Here is a 20,621-nt window from a genome sequence, read left to right on the forward strand (position 1 = left end):
GACGCCCCGGAGCGGGGGGGGGAGCTGGGGGGGAGAGGACGACGGTCCCGACGCCCCGGAACGGGGGAGGGGTGGGGGGGTGGGGAAGGCTCCCGCGTGCACTCCCCTCTCTGACCAGCGGGGGCAGCAGCTCGGCTCTGGGCACAGACCGCGCGGGACGAGCGGAGCCCAAGGCTGACCCGGGGCGACGTCAGGCGGCCTTCGCTTCCGCTTTGGCAACTTTCCTGGCAGCTGGACGTCATCTCTGAAAACAAAGGTCTGAGGAACGAGGAGACCCTACGCAGCGGCAGGACGCGACCTCCAAGATGTGCCGCGTGAGAAAAGGGGGGCTGCCGTCTGGAGAGGAGGGCGCAGCGCTCCCCTGGGGGCGTCCCCTCTGAAAGGCGCTGCTCCTCGAGGCGATCGGGGGCCGGGCAGGTGGCTCCGGACTGAAACGGATCTGGGAGGACATGTGCCATTCTTCCTGTGTTGCTTTTTTGTGAACTCTGAAATCACAGTTGCAGCCTCCAGGGAGCCCTCCCGCGTGCCAGGCTCCCGACGGCCGCCGGGCTGGAGGACGAGGCTCTGGGGGTTCACACCTCTGGAGCTGGCGGTGACTGACAGGTGCCCCCCCCCGAACCAGGGGCTGGCAGGCACCTGAATGAGCTTGAAAATCATGCGGAGTATTCTTTGCCTCCTCAAAGAGGTACGGTTGCCCCACTTTTGTTCAAAGAGCTGCTGCAGTTGAATCCAGCCCCCCAAACTCACATCCGCCTGAGCCACAGAATCAGGCTTCCTTAGAAATGGGTTCTTTGCCGATGAGATTAGTTAAGAGGAAGTCATGTGGGGGGGAAACATCGGCTGACGGTGTCCTTCTAGGAAGACGGCGCACAGACCTGAGACCCACGGAGGGAAGAAGGCTGATGGGGACACAGGCAGGGGCGGGAGGGGCTGGGGCTGGGTCTCCCCACGGCCTCACAAGGAACCGGCCGGCACCTTGATGTGGGGCGCCTGGCCTCCCGGCTGAGAGAGAATAAACCCTGTTACTTCATGCCCCTGATGTACTTTGCCACTGAAGCCCGAGAACACCAGTGGCAGCTCGTGCCCCTGGGGAGTGGGCAGGGGAGGGGCTGTGAGGCCGGCCCCGCAGCGGGCACGGGTGCACCTGCTCCAGCACAGGCCCGCGCCGCCACCCTGAGACTTCAATGCTAGAGCCGGGGCGGATGTTGAGAAATACCCCCAGTCTAGAAGATGATGCAGGTACCGGCTGCAAGACCGTGGCCTCGGGCAGAGGCCCGGGCGACGGCGGGGGGCAGGGGTCTTGGGTGCGCAGGGCTCACCCCAGGACCCCACACAGGCGTGGCTGGAAAGGCTCACAGCCCCTGAGGCGCCCACAGGTACAGGCACCAGCTTGTCCTGCTGGGCTCCGCGTCCTGCCCCACCCCCCCAGGTGCCCCCAGCCCCCCCAGGTGCCCCCCAGCCGCCCCAGGTCTCCGGGTCCTGCCCCGCCCCCACCCAGCACACCCCGCCCCCAGCCCAGCCCAGGGAGCACGTGTGGGAGGTGCAATGACACCCTCTCCCAGCAGACCTGTCATCCTGGGCAGACGCGGGAGCTGTGCGTGGGTCCATGGCGCCGAGGATAAATCCAGCTCCCTCCCTCAGGTGTTGACCTGCCCTTCTGTCCCCACTCACCCACCCTCTCTGTTCTTGCTCCAGGGCCTTTGCACTGGCAGCTCCCGCTGCCTGGAGCACACCCGCTAGGCTCTATCCGAAACTAACTTCCTCACCCATGTAGGTGCCAACCGTGTGCCCCCTGTGGGAACGAGGGCGGGGGTGTTTGTTGTGCCCACTGTGTGCCTGCAGTGCCTACCACAGTGCGGAGGACACAGTAGGTGCTCAATAAATGCGCATTGGTGGTGTGCACAGATGAATGAGCCTCCCCTTGCTCTGTGCTGGGAGCAAACCACAGGACAGGCCTCCTGTGCAGAGGCGGGCTGGGGCCCCGCCGCAGTGACTCAGGCGGAGCACCTGGGCCGGGCCCGCCCACCTTTGAAGAAGACGATCTTGTGGTCGCTGGTGCGCTCGAACACGGCGTCCACGCTGTCCAGGTGCAGCGGCAGGCCCCGCCAGAAGCGGTGCATCTGCGCCGGCTGCAGAGACACCAGGTGCCCGTCCCGGGTCAGCCGCCAGAAGTACCTGCCTGGGGCGACAGAGCGAGGGCGGGGCTGCAGGGGGCGGGGCCGCAGGGGCGGGGCCGCAGGGGGCGGGGCTGCCCCCCCCCCCCCCCCCCCCCCCCCCCCCCCCCCCCCAGCCCGCTGCCCTTCCATCCAGTAGCCACTTACTGAACTGGGTGAGGGTTACCTTTGAAGAAAAAGGCCTCGCCACGGATCTGGGCCACGGCGTCAAAGTCAGTGCTGCACCGGAGAGGCACATCCTTCCTGGGTCTGGGGGCAGAGAGAACAGGGGCAGGGCTGGAGGGGGCAGGGGGGCGGGGGGGAGGGGAAGGGACGGTGGGGTGCTGGAGGAGAGAGCTGCGACGGCTGGGGGAGAGGGGGACTGGAGGCAGAGAACTGGGGGAGCTGGGGGGAACCCCCACTCCTGAACCACGGGGGAGGCGGGGCTTCACAAACCCCAGACGGAGCCCCGATGAAGGACTCCCCCCATCACTGCCCGCAGGCTCAGAGACACATGGTTGTACCAGAAGAGAAGAGAACTTAAACGAAAACGAGGCCCTTCTCCAAGGTCAACTATACATCAAGTCATAAACACAAATCAAAGACCGAGCCTTTCTGCGTTGCTGTGCAGAGTGGGTGACCCAGGGCATGGAGCGAGCGGACATCAGACAGGTGCTCTCGGTCACTGGGTGCCAGTGGGGGACAAAGGGCGAGGGGGTGTCCTTCCGCTGTCCAGAGGAGTGTAAGGGACCATCTCTCAGGGCTTAGCCCCCAGGGCCTGCGTCGCTCAGCAGGACCCGGAGCCAGGCCCTGAGCCGTGGCTGGGGGAGGTGCTGGCCACAGCGTGCAGGGCAGGGGCCCGCGGCTTACTGGGTGCTGGACCGGTTGCTGGGGGGCTCTGGTGGGAGGGGAGGCTCCTCGGGTTCTGGGGTGTCCGGCTGTGCCGTGGGGGACACGGACTCCCGTACGCCTGTGGGGACAGGAGGCAGCACTGAACTCGGCAGGCCCCCCGCCACCGGCAGATGCCACCGCCCTTCCTGGGACCCCCAACACAGAGTCGTGGGCCCTGCGTGTGCACCGGAGCCCCAGAATTGCAGTCCAGGGGGGAGACACGGGGTCCCTGCGACCCCTCCTTAGCCTCCAGGAGCTGAATGTCGCCCCCTGCCCTGCCCTCCTCGTGGGCACAGTCCCCAGAGAACCAGGAGCAGGCGTGCAAACCTAAGGTCATCTGGATGTGCACAGCAGCCCGCGGCGGAATCAACGCACACACCCACCCACATGAGGGGACAACTGGAATTGTTCGGCCATAAAGAGGAAGGAAGCGCTGACCCAGGGCGCAGACAGGGCGCTCGGCGAGAGCAGCTGGGCACGACAGGGCCCACGGCGTGCGGTCCCAGTTGCACGAACTGTCCACAAGGGGTGCACCCGTGGATGTGGATGGGGAGGTCAGTGGCTGCCAGGTGGTGGGGGGCGGGTGGTGACTGCTGATGGCAGTGGGGTCTCCTTCGGTGGGGTGGGGACGAGTGTTCTGGAGCCACGCGGAAGTGGCAGATACACAACCCTGCAGGCGTGGTCAATGCCACCAGCCTGTACTCGTCAAAAGGGTTAACATGGTAGATTTCGCTCTAGTAGGAAAGAGTCAGTTCCAGAGGGCGGCAGACACCAGGGAGCTCACAGTGGAGGAGGGGGCTTAGGGGAGGTGGAAAGTATGCTGGTGCTGTGGGGGGCAGCCTGGGATCATGGAGGACAGCCTGGGGTCGTGGGGTGCACCTAGGGGTGATGGGGTGCAGCCTGGGCTCATGGGGGCCCCTGGGAGGCAGCTTGGGGTTTTGGAGGGGCACCTGAGAGTCATGGAGGGCAGCCTGGGGTCATGGAGGGCAACCTGGGCTCATGGGAGTCCTTGGGGTCATGGAGGGGCAACTGGGGGTCACAGGGGGCAGCCTGGGCTTGTGGGAGGGCTGATTGGGGTCATGGGGGGCAGCCTGGGGGTCACAGGGGGCAGCCTGGGGTCATGTGAGGGTAGCCTGGGGGTCATGGGGGGCAGCCTGGGGTTGTGAGGGGGCACCTGGGGTCGGCACAGCGACATGGGAGCCACAGGGATGTCATCACCACGTGCGCCCCAGGTCCATGCCTGCCCCGGGGCAGGGCCTCCTTCTGTGCAAGCCCCTGATGTGTCCCCAGCACAGCAGGTCCCCGAGCTCTGGGTTCAGTCCGGGCTCTGTTGGCCGCCAGGGACCATGCTGCCTCAGCCTTCTCATCTCTAAGTGGGGACAGCAGATCTGCCCTCCTGGGTGGTAAAGACTGAACGCCTTAACACACATTCGTGCTTCACACAGGCCGAAGGCACCGTCCGTGCCAGCTGTCACAACCTGAAACTATCTGGGGGCCTGGACGGGGATCTTGCCCTGGGCTCTGAGGCTCTGTCCAAAGGCCTGCGACCCCTGCAACACACCACCCATTTGTTTACTCGCCCCCGTTATGGAGCAGCTCAGGTGTGCCACGCAGGTCTGGATGCTGGGCACATGGAGATGAACAGACAGACCCCTCCCGTGGGGTTCTGGGGCCCCCTCGTTTCTGCCCCATCCCCGGGGTGACCTGGGCCTGGCTCTGGGGAGGACTCACCATACAGCTGCCAGATGCGCACCCTGTCGTCGTAGGGGAGCCTGTAGTGCAGCGGGTCGCCCACTGGGCCCTGGTAGTACGGCTGCATGATGGAGCTCGGGGCCGCCACGTGGCTCAGCCCAATGGCGTGGCCAAATTCGTGGACAGCCACGGCAAACAGGTCCATATCGTGGGCATCTGGGGACACGGGGAGCCAGGGCATCAGGGGAGAGGTGGGCAGGCTGACCGGACGGATGAGCTAGGGCGCACAGGCTGGGCACCCACAGGGAGGGGTGTGAGGTGACGGGTGTCTCCATCACACTGGAGGGGATGTGCAGTCACTGGCAAGGACCCGAGGGGCCCCGAGTGTGAGGGGCCCCTGGGACTCGGCCTTAGCCCCGCGTACCTGAGGAGCGGAAGGCCCAGGACTCGTCGTCATCGAAGTGGGCATCCCCCGCGGACAGCTGGTCACCAGGGAAGAAGGCGTGGGCCACCGTGCCGCCCGGGCCGTCGAAGGGGTAGGCGTCGTTGTGGTCAGCCTTGGAGAAGTCGATCTGGATGTCCGCGGCACTGCCCGCCACCTCATGGAAGTTGAGGGGCGTGATGTCGCTCCAGACTTTGAGGGCGTAGTGCATGAGCGCGCGCACGGTGTCCCGGCCCAGGGGCGAGTCCCGCGGGAACGTGCGGACCCTAGGACGGGCGGGGTCAGAGCCTGGGGTCTGCTCACCCGGCCAAGTGTCCCCTCCCCGGGCTCCAGCGTGGTCCAGCCTCGGCCCCCAGGGCTACCCGCCCAGGATCTTATCTGCATACAGGGATTTGCAGGTGCAGTTAAGGCAAAGGTTGAGATGAGGCCTCCTGGATGGGGTGAGGTGTGCTTGGGTGAGACAGGCAGGCAGGGAGGTGGCCACGTGGTGGCGGGGAGGGGGGCGAGGCTGGGACCACAGCGCCAGCACAGGAGCAGGGAGGTGTGTGGGGGGGTCCCCTCCCCTGCCGCCGAGCTTCAGAAGCAGCCAGCCCTGCGACCCTTGGGCTCCAGGGCTGAGAACCACCTCCCCGTCACGCTGGGCCTGGCCCGTGGGTGCGTGGGCAGCCCCCGGGGACTAAGACCAGAAGAGTCCACGAAGCCCGCCCACCTCCACGACAGGCTCCTCTTGGTCCACGTGGTAGGAGTCAGAGCCTGGCGCCTCCTCCGAGCGGGGGCTGCAGCCGGGAGGTCGGGGAGGGAACACCGAGGAGTCTTCATCAGCGCCAGGGTGGCCTCGTCTGCAGGGAAGGGTCAGGGTGGGGTCCCCTAGAGGCGGCACCAGGCACAGGCTGCATCCCCTGCCCCCCGGACCAGGTGTGGCGGGGACCAGGCCTCACCACCAGGGGCCAGGGGTACGTCCAAGACCAGCAGAGGGCTCTGTTCAGGGCAAGCAGGGACTATGGCACGGAGGGGGCCCCGGCCAGGCAGCACCGCTCGGCCCCCATCCATCCAGAATCGCCAATCCCTCCGGCCGTTCGCAGGACACGCCCGACCAGCTCCGGTGTCCACCTCTGCAGAGGCCCGGGGACGGCATCTGTGATGCGTCAGCCCGCAACAGGCCCTTCACAAAGCTGGGGTGTGCTGCCAGCGTATCCCAAGTGGGGCGCTCACATAAGCACCCCAGATCTCCGGTTCCCGTGGAGGCCGGCGGCTTTGGCAGCACAGATCTGTCACTTGCACAGGACGAGATTCAGCTGGGACCGTGGACGGGCACTTGGCCTCCATGTGTGGGCACAGCGGACACACATGTCTGGGGCGGGTATGCCAACGGTGCCCCGCGTGGCAGGAATCCTTGGTCCTGCCCCGGGGACAGCGGTGGGGGGGCAGCCCATCCCCACCCCCACCCCCACAGGGGGCCCCAGAGCAGGTGGAGTTGGGGGAAACCAGGCTCCCGGAGCAGCCGCCTCCCGCCGCCTCTACAGGACTGACCTAAGATGCCGGTGGTCTCCAGGCCCCCAAACCGCTGCATGGCGGCGATGGCCTTGGCCAGCTCCTCCTGCGTCTGCAGCTGGCCTGTTGTGGGGTCAGCTGGGGGCAGGTAGCCGAATCGGCTCAGCCACTCCTGAGAGAAGAGAGCAGGGTGAGTGGGGGGGGGGGCGCTCAGCCCCACAAGAAGAGGCGATGAGTAGGCCTCTCCCAGCCCTGATCAACAGCACCCTAGCCCCAGGCCCCCAATCATCCACAAGGCACCTCATGTCCCTTCCCCTAGTTACTTGTGGGCCGATGCTGGAGAAGCACCTGAATGAACGTGATGCCCCTTAGCAGGGGGTGAGCTGGAGCAGTGCACAGCCTGCCTGGCTGCACACAGCAGCCTCCCCACCTCACTTCTCCCGAGCCAGGAGGTGCCCAGGGCACACTTAAGAAAGTGAAATTCTACAAAGGTTATCACATGCAGCAAGTGCCAAATTTAGGCCGCCGGGAGGCAGGCATCTAGGGCCTGAGGTCTGAAGCCCGCACTGAGAAGAGTGATAGCTTCAGACTGGTGTCAGGACTCGGGTCAGGAGCTGCACATTCGCAGTGGCTAAGAGCCCAGACTTTGAGGCCACTGGCTGTGCCTTTGACACAAGTCACTCAAGCCCTCTGGGCCGATCCCCCACCTATGGATGTGAGCATAGAATGAGTCAGAACACGGAAGAGGCTCATGTCCGCACCTGACACGGGTGCTCCCTGAAGCATGCGTGGCATCAGGGGACGGCTCTGCTGGAAAGTGCCCTGTGTGGGCAGGTTCCCCGAGCCAAACGGGGCAGGAAGAAGGTGGTCCTTCAGTATGGACACAAATACAGCCTCCTTCTCATGCCCGTCACCCTTACCATCTGTGCGGGGCCCCGGGAGACAGGGGGGCGCTGATGCCCTCCTGTGGGGGAGCCCCCCTTGGGTTTCAGTTTCTTGAAGAACCACCATATGGTGCTCATGCCCATTTCCTAGGCCGTGAGACAATCCCATGATAGCGCCTGGGCCATGTGGACACGAGGGGGGGGGGCAGGGGGACAGGAGACCCACCAGTGGGTAGAAGGCAAGGTCAGGGATTCCCCAAGCCCCACCCTTCCCCCGCCGTGGCTCCAAAGAAGGTACCAACGTGCAGATCTGTTTGCGTTTTGGTGGATATTTAAGAAACTCTTTTGACTCATTTATGCTACCTGCAGGCCCCTCGGAAGCTTCTAGGGTCCATAACCCTGGCCAGTAGGGTCCCTGCCAGAACGTGTGCCCCCACAGGGGCCTAGCAGGTGCTCAGTGGGAGGGGGTCTGCCCTCCTGAGGTTCCCAGGGGCTTCAGTTGACCAGAAGCTGCCACCTTGAGGATTTGCATATGATTTGCATACACCTGCAGACAGGTTAGATTCCTCCCTTTCCAGGAAACAGGGTCCTCCCCTCCCCACCCCAAACTTTTACTGGCCCAGACCCCCTAGTCCTGACTGGAGACCCCCAAGAGTGTGCAAGACTGGGGCCCCACTGGGGTGGTCGGACAGGGCTGAGTAGCACCAGAAGTGACTTGGTTCTCAATGGACAGCGGTCAAGACACCCTCCCAAGTGGACGCGCCTCATTAGAGGACGTCTTCTCCCCGGGGGCCCGAGGAGCGGCGCCCTCTGCTCGGGTGAGAAGGCCTTGGCTGGGACAGGCCCACCTCCCCACCCCCTTCCGGCTCGTCTCCACCTCCGGAGGAAATGGGCCAATTTCCAAACAGCCCGGCCTCCTTCCCCGGGGCGGCTCCACCTTCTGGAGCCGGGTGGTTAGCACGGGCCGGCAGCGAGCCGCACGCTGCCCCCCCACTATGGAGCTCGGGGCTTAAGCCTGAGCCGGCCCCTCCCTGCGCGCCCCCCCCGCCCCCCCCCCGCGCCGTCGTCACGGCGACCGCGTCTCCAGGGCAACCAGGCTGCAGCGGCGGAGGTGAACCTTCCAGAAGGTGGTGGGGAGGAGAGGGGAAGAGCAGGGGCCCCCAACCCTGCAGCTGCCACCTCGCCGCAGAGTCCCCAACAGCCAAGGAGACGCACCTTTCCTCCTCACAGGGACCCCTGGGCTGGGCCATTACCGCGGGCAGGGAAACTGAGGCCGGAGCCGTGGTGCCCCCGTGCGAGGCACTGGGAGGACGTGGGGTCTATCCGGCTGGCCCTTCCAGCCTCTCCGCGGCTGCCTGTCCCCGCGCGCTCATCACGGACGATGCCACGTGCCTGCGTTTTCTCCGCTGACAGGTCCGTTCCCCTCCCAGCTCTCAGATTCCTGGGGATCCAGCCCTGGCCCCAGCGGCCCCAGCAGGTGGGAGCCCCCAGCAGGTGAGAGCCCCCAGCAGGTGTGAGCTCCCAGCAGGTGTGTGCGCCCAGCAGGTGAGAGCCCCCAGCAGGTGTGTGCCCCCAGCAGGTTAGAGCCCCCAGCAGGTGGGAGGGCCCAGCAGGTGAGAGCCCCCAGCAGGTGAGAGTCCCCAGCAGGTGGGAGGGCCCAGCAGGTGGGAGCCCCCAGCAGGTGGGAGCCCCCAGCAGGTGTGTGCCCCCAGCAGGTGAGAGCCCCCAGCAGGTGTGAGCCCCCAGCGGTGGGAGGGCCTAGCAGGTGAGAGCCCCCAGCAGGTGGGTGCCTGACCCATGGACCCTTCACCTGCACAGTCAATCCGGGACTGGACGGCCCCCAGCCTGGGGGGGGCACAGAGAGCATGAGCCCCTTTGGACAGATGAGTAAACCGAGGCTCCGAGGCTGCAGAGGGGCCGTGGCAGAGCGTAGACAATCGCCCCTCGGCCACAGCGCGGTGGCTCAGGGGAAGTGGAAGCTGGCAGGCAATGGCTCCAGAGCACCCCCAGGACCCAGACACTGACAGTGAGTCGAGCAGAGCCCGGCTGTGCCAGGAGGTGGGGGCTCACTGCTCCCCGGCACCCAGGTGGGGGCAGTGTGGCCACCGTGTCCACTCAGGCTGAGGAAACCAGGGGCTCGGTCACACGTGAAGCCATCCCGGTCTGGCACCTGTCCCTGCTGCCACATGGACAGGAACGCGCCGGTGCTGGCCTTGCTCTGGGGGCTGACGACGGGCGGCTGGGGAGATCCCCGCACCCCAGTGTCTTCCCCGGGGGGACGCTCCCAGGTCCCTCTGGGACAGCCTGTCCGTCCACCTGACACACCCGGACTGAGCACTCACTGTGCCAGGCACTCTGGGGACAGTGGAGACCCAGGAGAGCCCGCCCTGCGGACGCGGCTCCAGAAGCGGACGGCGTTCTGGGGAAAAGCAACGATAAACAAGTGGACGCGGAAACAAGTGACTTCACTCATGACAGCAGTTGCCATACACGATCCCAACAGCTGACAATTACTGAGTACTTTTCCATTCACTAACCTGCTTCATGCTCACAACGTCCCTCAGGGCAATGCTCTGTGAGGACGGGGGGGCAGCGTGTGTGGGGTTCATGCTTGGCATACAGTAGCCACCACATTCAGTACCTGCTGAAGTAATCTCATGGATGAGCACCGCTGTCCCCACTTTACAGATGGGGACACAGAGAGAGGTTAGGACAGGCACCCACAGTCACACAGCCAGCATGGGGCAGGGCTGGGACTGGAGCCCAGAGCCTATGCCCATAACCTCTCTGCTATGAGGGGATGTGAGTGAAGGATGCAGGGGCTAATTAAATGGTTGTCAGAGAAGGTGTCCCTGGTGGGTGACAGTAGGCTGAGACCTGAAAGATGAGGAACTGGTCAGGTGTCAAGCCCTGTAAAAGTTCACGGAGGTGAGCGTAGCACATACAAAGGCCCTGGGGCAGGAAGCAGCCCTGGATGTTCCATAGAGAAACAGAGAAAGGCGTAGGGGAGGCAGGCACGCAGAAGCTGGCAGCCGGTCAGCACTCAAAGCTGACTCTGGGCAGGGGGTGGGGGGACCCAGGCTGTGAGCCCCGCCAGACCACTCTGTCACTCTGTCCCGTCCCTGCGGAGAGCCGATGGTGCCTGGGGGACCCCACAGGCTCTCAGCTTACGAGGGGCAGACCCACCACCCTCTGCGAGCGAAGCACAGACCCTGCGCCCAGACCATCGCGCTGGAAACTCATCACCAGCAAGAGGCAAAACCTACAGATGCTCAACGCACCCTTGGAAGGCACTGCGTCAGCGGCCCTGCCAAACCCCAGATCTTCTCCAGCCTTCTCTCTGCTGCTCCCTCCCCCCAGCCCGGGAAGGCAGCTGACTTCCTGGCAGCGCCCACCGGTGAGAGCGATCCAGAGGCCTCACCCAGTGAAGGTCCCACCGGCCTCGCTTCACAGACCGGAGACCGAGGCCTGCGGGCTGGGTCCAGACCCTGGCCTGCATCAAGGGCCCGCGTGAGAGGGAGACACATCCTAAGCCCACAGGCCAGCTGCTGGCGGTGTGGTCGGGGTCCACGCTCCCGGGGTCCACGCAGACCACAGGTGTCGGGCACAGCCCTGCCCATGCCACACCGGCTCCCATCACAGAAGAACACAAAGGTGTCTTTCAGACTGGCTGTCAGCCCCAGGGCAAGGGGTGCTCCACCCAGGGCAAGGGGTGCTCCACCCAGGGCAAGGGGTGCTCCAGGACCAGAGCTCCCTGTGGACAGCCTGCCTCAGGGCTGGGGGCCTGGGGTGCTGGGTGGAGCTTAGGACCTTCACTTACACCTAACCTCCCGCTGGGAGGGGCCCTGGAGTCTTCCCTCTGGAAGGCTCCACGCAAAATCACACAGGGGCTAACGGTTCCCTGGCTACCGCTGTTGGCGCTCTCTGTCCTGGTGGACGGTGGGCAGTGTCGGGCTGCAGCTGCACCGCGCCAGTCTGTGACATCAGTCCTGAGCACACGCAGGGCCCACCGGCTCCCTTGGGTGCTGGCACTGAGGGGCAGGGACCCAGAGGCCGAGGGTGACTGTCACCCCCACCATGATGTGCCCCCAGCCCGGGAGGAGGACACGGCTCACATCCACCGCTGCCATCATCCTGTCCCGTTATCCCCTGGGGCCTCGCGGGTCATGGGAGGGCCTTGCCTGCTCCTGGCCACCCTCACACACAATCTCAGCCGCAAACCGGTCACCTGCCTGTCAAAGACCACACGACCCCCAAGATGCTGTGTGGCTCGGGACAACGACCTGACGCCGGGGCAGAAACTGGAGACGGCCGGCCCCCCGCTCCAGGGCCTGGGTCCCACACACAGTCACGCTGCGCTCACCGGGAGGTTCTGGCACCACCGCTGGCTTAGCAACAGCATCAGCAACGGCCCGCACGTCCGTGCTCGGGGCCGGCTGGAGGCTGTGACGTCGGCGCGACCGAGCGAGCTGGGGTGAACACAGAGAACCGGGCAGATCCAGACGTGACAGTCCGGAACGTTCTCCAGGACGGGCTCCCAAGTGAAGACGGCCGGGCACGCAACAGTGCGCAGGAGGCTGTCATCCGTAAAAATAAGGGGCTCAGGTCCCCATGTTCTTTGGAGTGCCCAGGCGACTTCCAGAGGATTCTCGGGGGATGAGGGGAGGAGAGAAGGTGGACTTTCTCCCTCGGACCCTTCTGAGTGGCCTGGAAATCGTGCTGCGGATGGAAATACAATCACGGAAAGCTCGGCCGACCCCGAGAGCACAGGGCACTCTATTGTCCCGCTGTGCACGGCCTGAAAGCCCCCCGTCAGCTGGGCGCAGCGGGACTCAATGCAGTGCTCTGTCCTCACGCCAAAGCCGGGGGCGGGCCGGCCCGCCTCTCCCCGCGACCAGCCAAGGCTCAAGACCCGCGGGCCTCAACTCTGTCTCGCAGGAGCTGGGTCACGCTTACAAAGGGGCCCTTCTCCTCCCTGGCAGCCCCAGATCTGCAGATCCAGAGTGGGCGGCCCGGCGTCTACCGAGGGGGCGGGAAGGAGCCCCCTCCTCCCCATAAATCCTGTCTCCAAGACTTCCTGCATGTCTGGGTCTGCCGCTCTGAGGTGTCATTCCCCAGAAGGCCACCAGAGACCGCCCTCCACCCACAAACGGGGCAGGGGGCTGGCAGGCTGCTCAGGCAGCAGGCGGGTCTTGGCCTTCCCTGGGTGGGAGCCCTAAGGGTCAGGAGCAGAACCCCCTGCTCTTTACCCACTGGGCCGGATGCCAGGGCCCGGCTGTCTTTGGCGCTCCAGGCTAAGGAGCCACATCCCCCCCTTCACTGCATTCCACAGAGTTTGGCCCTGTGACTGCCCCCCCCCCCAGGGGGCGGGGATCTCGGGTACCCCGGCCGCGAGCAGAGGAGGTGCACAACCCGCTATCGCTGGGCAGGCAGAGAAAGACTTGGGAAGCCCCTGGGTCTGACAAACCGACTTGGCCGAGCCAGGACTCTCCTCCCATCCCCCGGTGGCCCACCTGACCCTCGTTAGCCTTCCGAGCAGGGTCTCTCTGAGCTGGAAAGGGGAAGCCTGCCTGGGTTCTACTGTGTTTCTGCCCAGACCTGGAGACACGCTGCCCCCCAGATCATGTGCCCCAGGAGGGGATCCAGGAAACCCCCAGCTACAGAGGAGCACCCCAATTTCATAGGCAGTTTGGCTGGGAGGGTCCCTCAGACATCTGGAGGCCGGCAGCCAGGACGGGTGGCTGAGCCGTCCCAGATGGCTGCCAGGCCTGGGGCAGCTGGGCGGGGGTGGCCCCCAGCCTGTTCCTCTGCCAGAGCCTGTGGCCAAGTCCTGCCAACTGTACGGAGCTGCGGGTGACTCCCGGCTCCCCCAGCGGAGAGCCTCCACCTGCCTGCCTGAAATCCACCTGCAGCTTTCAAGTGTCAACGGTGCTGGGAGAGGGACCCGGCCAGCACCCCTTTAGGGCACCCCTGTCTGCGCGGGTGGGCGGGGGCCATGTGCGGGGCCGGGAAGGGCGCGGCCCCCGACCGGACCCTCGCATCTTGGAGTGGGGCCGCAGCAGGGGCAGAAGCCACCAAATAAACAATACAACGGCCCTCGCGCCCTCGCCTGGCCTCTCCAATCTGGGGGCAACGAGACCCAGAAAGTGTGATCTCAAGCTTCCAGGTCCAGAGGAGTCTGAATAGGGGGAGGGTTGTGGGAGGAGGGCGCCGCCACCGCCCCCAGGACGGCTCCCAAGGCAGGGGGACAGCTGGCGTTCCTGGAGGGGGCGCTGGGGACCGCGTGGGGCTGCGTCCGAGCCGGGGAATGGGAGGGGAGCCCCATCAAGCCCAGACAGGGCCGAGGGGGAGGCAGAGCAAGGCTGGCCGCACGAGTGAAGCAGAGGCCAGGGTACAGGGCCAAGATCCACGTCCGGGGGGGGGCCTGGGGGCCGGTTCTCTAGCTCCCCAGCTCCCTACACGGAGCAAACTCGAGAACCACCGGCTTTCCCGGGCGCCCCCACTCCGCAGCCCCGACCTTTTCTCGGGGGTGGGTGCGCGCCTCCCCCTCCGCCGCTCCCACTGGGAACGCACGCGGGGCGCTCTGCTCCCCGCGGCTGCGACGGGCGTCCCACCCGCCTGGGGTCCCCCTCCGGGGCCGCTCCGAGCCGCGGACAAGAGCAGCCCCACCTCCGCTGCCGCCGCGGAGCCGGGAAGGCACCCGGCGCCTCTTTCCCAGACCCGGGTGCGCGCGCGTCAGCCGCCCAGCCTGTGCCCCGGCCTCAGCTTTCCGCCTAGGAAATGGGTCCAGGGCTCCCCGCGCTCCCGAAGCGACACGGGGCACTGTCGGGTCCCCTCGGGCCGCGGGACCCCGCGTGCCGGCCGCGCACTCACCACCCCCAGGCTGAGGTCCTCCGCTCGGGGCGCGGGCGCGGCACAGCCCCCGCGGGCCGCCAGCGCGAGCAGCAGCAGCGGCAGCGGCGGGAGCCGGGGCCGGGGGCGCGGCGGGCCGGGCCCGGGGGCGGCGCGGCGCTCCATGCCGCTGGCAGGGCGGTCTGCGCGGCAGCGGAGGTCCCCGCGCTCGCGCGCCCCTGCGTCGGCTCCCCGCGCCCCGCGCCGCCGCTCTGCGCCCCGCACCCCTGCGCCCGCGAGCCCCGCTCCGCCGCGCTCCGCCTCCCGGGGGCGGGGCATGCTAATGTATGCTAAGGACCTCCGGCCGCGCTCGCCCCGCCCACCGCCTTAAAGGCCCCGCGTCCTGCGCGGGTACTCGGACCCTGGCCGCACCCCACGCCTCGCGCGGCCGCGAGCACTGGGGCTGCGGCGCCCGAAAGGAAGGAGATTTGCGAGTGGCCCAGCCGTTCTCGGGGCGGCGGGGGTGCGCGGGCGAGCGCCAAGTGCGGTGGTCGGGACCGCGCCTCTCCCCTGGGGGCTGCCCCGGCTGGCCCCCCGCCTGCCCGCGCGCTCTGCGGACCCCCAGCCCGAGCCCGGATTCGTGGTCAGGGGGGCACCCCAAGCAGCCTCCGCAGCGCGCCCGGCGGACGCCTGGTGGAGCCCTTGAGACGCGAAGGGAAGGGCTGGGGGTGGGGGGGCTGTCGGAGCGCGAGTCTCCTGGGATCTGGGTGCAGGCGGGAGTCTGTGGGCCCAGGCCGGGGATGCTGACGTTGGGCGGAGGTCCGCGTGTGCTGGGCACCGGCTCGCCCGGCCTCCTCCGTAATCTCACTGGCTTCTCACAACGTCTTACGAGAGGGACACTATTATTCCCACTTCTCAAACGAGGAAACTGCGGCCCAGAGAAATTAGGGCCCCTGTGGGATCTTCGGTGAGGAGGGTGGGGTGGGGAGCTGCTGCGTTCAGATGCAAAGTCCCCCCCCCCCCTTGTTAGGTTTCTCATCCTGCCGGGTCTCCAACTCTTCCCAGCCATCTGGCAAGAGCTCCTGCTGTCAGAATTGAGGGCCCGTGCTATGGAAAGGGACACTGAGGCCCAGTCATTTCCGCTGGATCCACGGTACTGGCCTGGGGGGGAGTGGTGAGGGCTGGGTTCCAGGCAGAGCCCCCCTTCACCATCCTACTCCCCGCTGCGGCCTTGGTCATCGGTTCTCTCTTACTCTTTTAGAGCCTGTGTAGCCCCTCTGGAGCAAAGAGATTCTGCACCTGCTTCAGGAGACCTTTGTATTGGCAAACTGAGACCCCGGGCGGCGAGGCACCCTGGCACACAGTGACCTCTCAGAGGCACGTCCCCAAATTTTGCTCACGTGCATGGGGACACCCTGGTTGTCAGAGGCAGAAACCAGCTCAAACTGGTTCTAGTCAAGGAAAGGAGATTTAGAGGCTTGTTAGACTGGGACATCCCGGGCACACTGACGTCAGGCAAGGCTGGATCAAGCTGCACAGGGACTAGATCAGTACAGTTTCTCCCTCCATTGTTGTGCTGGCTTCATCCTCAGGCAAGATTTCTCCAAATGGCAGTAAAGATGGCGCAGAGCAGCTCCAGCCAACATCTGGGCAGCTTAGCAAGCCCAGCCACAGTCTCAAGCCACAGACCCACAGCCACCTTTTATTGGATGATGCAGATTATGTGTCTGTCCCTGAGCCAAACATGTGGCGGGGGGATGGAAATGAGCTGATCTGCCTGCACAGACTGTAGGAAGAAAGGGGTTTCTAAAGGAAATGGGAGTGATGAAGTCAGAGTAAGGGAGGTGGATGGCAGGCAGGGCTGGATCCAGGGGCTCGGATGGGTTGCCAGAGCAATCGACCCCCGTGTAAGAGTTCTTCCTGCACATGAGAGTTTGGAGCGGGATGCTGTGAGGGCACGAATCCCAGAAGATGGTGAAGAGAGGTGGCTGTGACGGTGGCCTCAGGAGCAAACATAAGCGTGGACAGGCTGTGGTTCTCCTGATACGTCCAGGTGGTGGCTGGTGACCAAGCATCCATGGTGCTTGGGGGAGGGGCGTGTCACTCCATGCTGGGGGACCACGGCGCCACTGCTGCTGCTTTCTCCTGGAGCCTGCCATTGAATCCTGGTGTTTGAGCGTGGTCGGAGTCCAAGCACCGAGCAGAGGCCACTTTTCGCCATCAGGTGGGCGATGTTGGAAACCTGATACCTCATCATGTGCTGAGGGTGTGGGAAGTGGGGATTTTGGTGCCACGGGGCGGGGGGGTGGGCAGCTAAGGCCGTCAGGGAGCAGCTACATTTTCCATGGCGGGCGTTGTTGGTCTGCCCCAGAAAAACACTCCTGTCTGCACGAGAAGACGGATGCAGGATGTACTCGTTTAACAGTAATCAGAAGCTGCCCGAATGTCCACGCGGGGCTGACCCGCCAGAGCAGGGTCACGTGCCCGCTGTGGCCCCCGACGCGGGTGAGGACACCGTCCACCCATCTGTGACCCCTGCAGGGTGGGGTGCTGTGTCCTGCTGGAGAACAGGCACCTCTTCTTTTTGTTTATTTATTTATTTATTTATTTATTTATTTATTTATTTAGAACAGGCACCTCTTCTAAGACCCACTGGGTGCCACGTAAGTGGGGGTGCTCTGGGCCAGTCATTTTGTGGAGTGGGAAAAAAATTGTGGGAGAAGAAAACAGAAATCAGGAAAACACCACAAAACTATATATTTACCTTTACCGCATGCACACACACAAACGTGTATATCTTTATCATCTTTCTGAGCCCTTGATCCAGCCACGCCTGCCACCCATCTCCGTTTTTCTGGTGTCAGCACCTCCAATTTCCTTTAGAAAATCCCCCTTTTTCCTTGTCAGCCCAGGGGTTTGTGACGCTGACGCCCACCGCCTGGGCCAGTCCCTCATTACCATCTCGCAGGGGCACCACTGGCTCAGGCCTGGCCACGCCACACGCATCCTGCAATGAGGGACGGCCTTGGGACCGTGGCTTGGGCTGGGCCGAGCTGGGAGGATGCTGCTTTCCTGTGTCATGTGTGCGTGCACGTGTAAAAGCAGAGGGAAAGTTCTGGGCGGTGATGACTTCGGGCGGCGGGCCGGAGCTCCGCCCGTGTTCCCTGGGTGCTCCCTTCGCCACCTGCACCTGCGGCTCCTCGTCCCGGGGCCTCAGGCGGCGGCATGTCCATCCCTGGGCAGCCCCGGCTCAGGACTAGTGGAGCGGAGGTGCTCCGGGCCCTTGGACGTGAGCTGCACCATCGGGGGACATCGGCTGCTCTTGCACCCCCTGCCCTTCCCATCCCAGCTGCCTGGGCAGGTTCTCCAGGGTGGGTTTCCTTGTCAGTCATTGTCACTGGGATCCGCTGCTTGGGATCTGCTCTAGGGACCCGGGTGAGGCCCGGGGGCCAAGGCCCTGTTTCTCAGCCTGCTTTACGTTCCTACCAGGAGCGGCTATTTCTGGTTTGCTTGTATAACTGAAAATCAATAAAAATGAGAAGAGAAGTGCACTATGTGTACTGGATGTAAAAGGCTGCTTACTCAAATAAAGTCCCTTCTCCAAGACAGGGGTCTGGAGGGAGGTGGTGGCCGGGCCCAGGACCCCCTGCCTTCACCCCAGCAGAGCGGTGAGTGCCTGAATCCCCACCCTCGTGGGGCTGGCGCCTAGGGTGGGGGACGAATCGCGAATCCCAAGTGTGGGACAGTGGCCCAGAGATACCCAGCCCTAACTCCTGGGATCAAAGACGTGTCCCCTTATGTGGCGAAAGGGGCTTTGCTGATGTGGTTGAGGTAAAGATCTTGGGACGGGACTGTGCTGGGTGGTCAGCGAGGAGCCCGGGGCTGCAGACGCCGTCTCCCTGCCGTGTGCTCAGGGGTCGAGCCCCGTGTGTGTCTGCGTCCTGCGGTGCTGTCCTTGGGGACTCAGTCGTATGGGGCAGGTCCACCCGGGTGACCCCACTTCACCTCGTCATCTGTGTAGGGAGCCGCCACCACACATGGTCACATCCTGTGGTGCCAGGAGTCAGGGCTCCTCCGTGCGGGTTTGGGGACACAGTTGAGCCTGGATGGAAGGTGAATGGTCGCTGGGGCAGGGTCCTGACATGTAAGGCTCAGGTGGTGAAGTGGCCGTGGGAGGTGGGGTCCCCAGACCCTACCCCATTGTGTCCCAGCTCCTCACGCCTGTGCCGCACCCCAGTAGGAGCCGGCCACGTCCCCGTGCCCTGTGTCCCCGGGGGGCTTTGCAGCCGCTCCCCATCCCTCACTGGCCTCTTCTCGGAGGGTCCTTGCATCCACCCTGCACAGGGGCGGAGACTTCTCCCCACTGAAGAACGGGGCAGAGTGCACTGAACCTGGGGCGTGAGGGTCACCGCAGCACTACCCACAGGGCCTCAAAGTGAGAACACCCAGTGTCCACTGGCCACGGACGGACGCACAGGAGGTGACGTTCTGACGCACCTTGGGCCGGGTGGTGCCCGAGTCTACTCGGAAAGTGTCCACAAGAGGCACTTTCAGAGACCCAGTGCAGAATGCTCATCTAGGGGGTGGGCTGGAATGTTCTGGGATCGGATGGCGATGACGGTCACACAGGTCTAGTAGGTGCGGGCCGGGCTCACCCCCAGGGGGAGAGATGCCCTGACGTGTGCTCCGGGAAACGGTGTGCTCTCCCTCAGCCGGGTCCTTGAGGGGCCAGGCCGGCCGGGGGCAGCCCAGCGCTCCTGGGAGCCCAAGTCTCAGGGTTTCGGGCCAGCGCCCTGTGGTGTGGCCAACGGTGTCCCAGATGCGCGTCCCCCCAAAACCTGAGAGGCAGCTCGTCTGGGCAAAGGGCTGCTGTAGACGGAACAGTTATATCTCGGGAGAGGAGACCATCCTGGCGTGTCCTGTGGGCCCTGTGCAGCCGCCAGCCCGGGTCTCCCCCAGAGGGCCACCCCGGCCCCAGCGCCACAGCACCCAGCACCAGGGACAGGCTCGTGTGGTTCGGGATGGCCACCCGGCATGGGGACCCGCCTCCCACCTGCCTCTGCACGCACCCTGCCTTCCTACAGGCTGTCCCCTAGATTGCAGTTGGGCCGTGTTCCCCACGTGGGTAGGGACGGGGCCTCCCGCTGCACTGGGGACAGTCCCAGCTCCTCGTGGCGCCTGCAGGTCCTGCCCAGACCCTCCGATCCCACCCTCTCCCCTAACATGAGCTCCTGAACCCCCTCCCTCCGTCACTCGGGCACATTCCTGCCTCAGGAGCTTTGCGCTGGCAGCCGGGGAACGCGGCCCCCTCCCCCGCTGGTTGCTGCCCCTGTCCGCTCGTACAGATGCTCGCGGCCCCCCCCCCCCCCCCCCCGCCCTGTTTATGACAGAAAGACGCTGCCGGCTGTCCACCCGGCGGGCACTGCGAAGGCCGAGAAGCCCGAGACAAGTTCCCCTTTCCTGGGCCTTGAGGTGGCCGTCTGGGGGGGCGCCCAGCCTCCTGCCCGGGGTGCGGCCTCCGGCCAGTGAGCTCAGTTCTCAGGGGCCTGCCTCCCTCGCGCCTTCTCTGGGCAGCGGCACCTGCTTTCCTGGGGGGCTGGCCTGTCTCCCGGCTCCGTCCACCGCACGGGGACCGCGGGCGCTGGGCGCCCTGAAAGCCAGGCTGGAGCCCAAATCCTGACGGTTGGGAGAAGCCCCTTACGGGGCTCGATCCCGCCCCCGTCGAGATCCCAGCCCGAGCGGAGGAGCCGGACACGTAACATGCGACCCGCTCGCAGCCCCTCCCCCGTTCCGGCCGCAGGTCCCGCGAAGGGCCCTCACCGGGAACCTAGGGAAGCAGCTGGGGGGTGGGGGGATGTGGGGTCGCCCCGGAGGCCTGGGGGCGCGTCTCGCCCGGGTCACACAGGGAACAGCGCCGGCCCAGCAAGTGCCCAGGGCACAAGGGTCTTCAGGTGGAAAATCGCCTGGAGAACATTCTTCCCGGTGCATCCGGGAGCCTGGGGGCGTCTCCTGAGGGCGGGGGTCCCCCGGCGACCGGTGCTTGTCGCAGGAAGCGAGGTGCGCCGAGCGCGGCAAGGGGTCCCTGTCGTCCGTGCAGCCCGAGCCGGACCCCGCGGGACCGAGGCCACACTGCGGGGCCCTCCCCGCGTCCCCTGTGGGACGGGCCCCCGAGCATGCGGCCCTGGCTGTCGGGGTGGCCTTCCGGGGCTTGGTCTGTGCGGAGCGGTGCCAACCTGG

General features: G+C 65.4%; 1 protein-coding gene across 1 annotated transcript in view; it reads right to left on the bottom strand.

Annotated features, from left to right (window-relative positions):
• MMP17 (matrix metallopeptidase 17) overlaps positions 1–14,579 on the bottom strand; it is an 18,186-nt gene extending 3,607 nt beyond the window's left edge. Inside the window, exons 1-8 of the mRNA XM_039221312.1 lie at positions 14,427–14,579; positions 6,709–6,841; positions 5,888–6,017; positions 5,161–5,444; positions 4,776–4,952; positions 3,024–3,123; positions 2,341–2,423; positions 2,027–2,179 (exon numbers count right to left, since the gene is read on the bottom strand). Coding sequence (XP_039077243.1) covers positions 2,027–2,179; positions 2,341–2,423; positions 3,024–3,123; positions 4,776–4,952; positions 5,161–5,444; positions 5,888–6,017; positions 6,709–6,841; positions 14,427–14,570 — 1,204 coding nt within the window. The 5' untranslated portion in view covers positions 14,571–14,579. The remainder of the gene's footprint in view (positions 1–2,026; positions 2,180–2,340; positions 2,424–3,023; positions 3,124–4,775; positions 4,953–5,160; positions 5,445–5,887; positions 6,018–6,708; positions 6,842–14,426) is intronic.
• Between the last annotated feature and the right edge of the window lie 6,042 nt (positions 14,580–20,621).

This window comes from Hyaena hyaena, unplaced genomic scaffold (assembly GCF_003009895.1).
Source record: "Hyaena hyaena isolate Hyena2069 unplaced genomic scaffold, ASM300989v1 scaffold_967, whole genome shotgun sequence".
Lineage (NCBI taxonomy): Eukaryota > Metazoa > Chordata > Mammalia > Carnivora > Hyaenidae > Hyaena > Hyaena hyaena.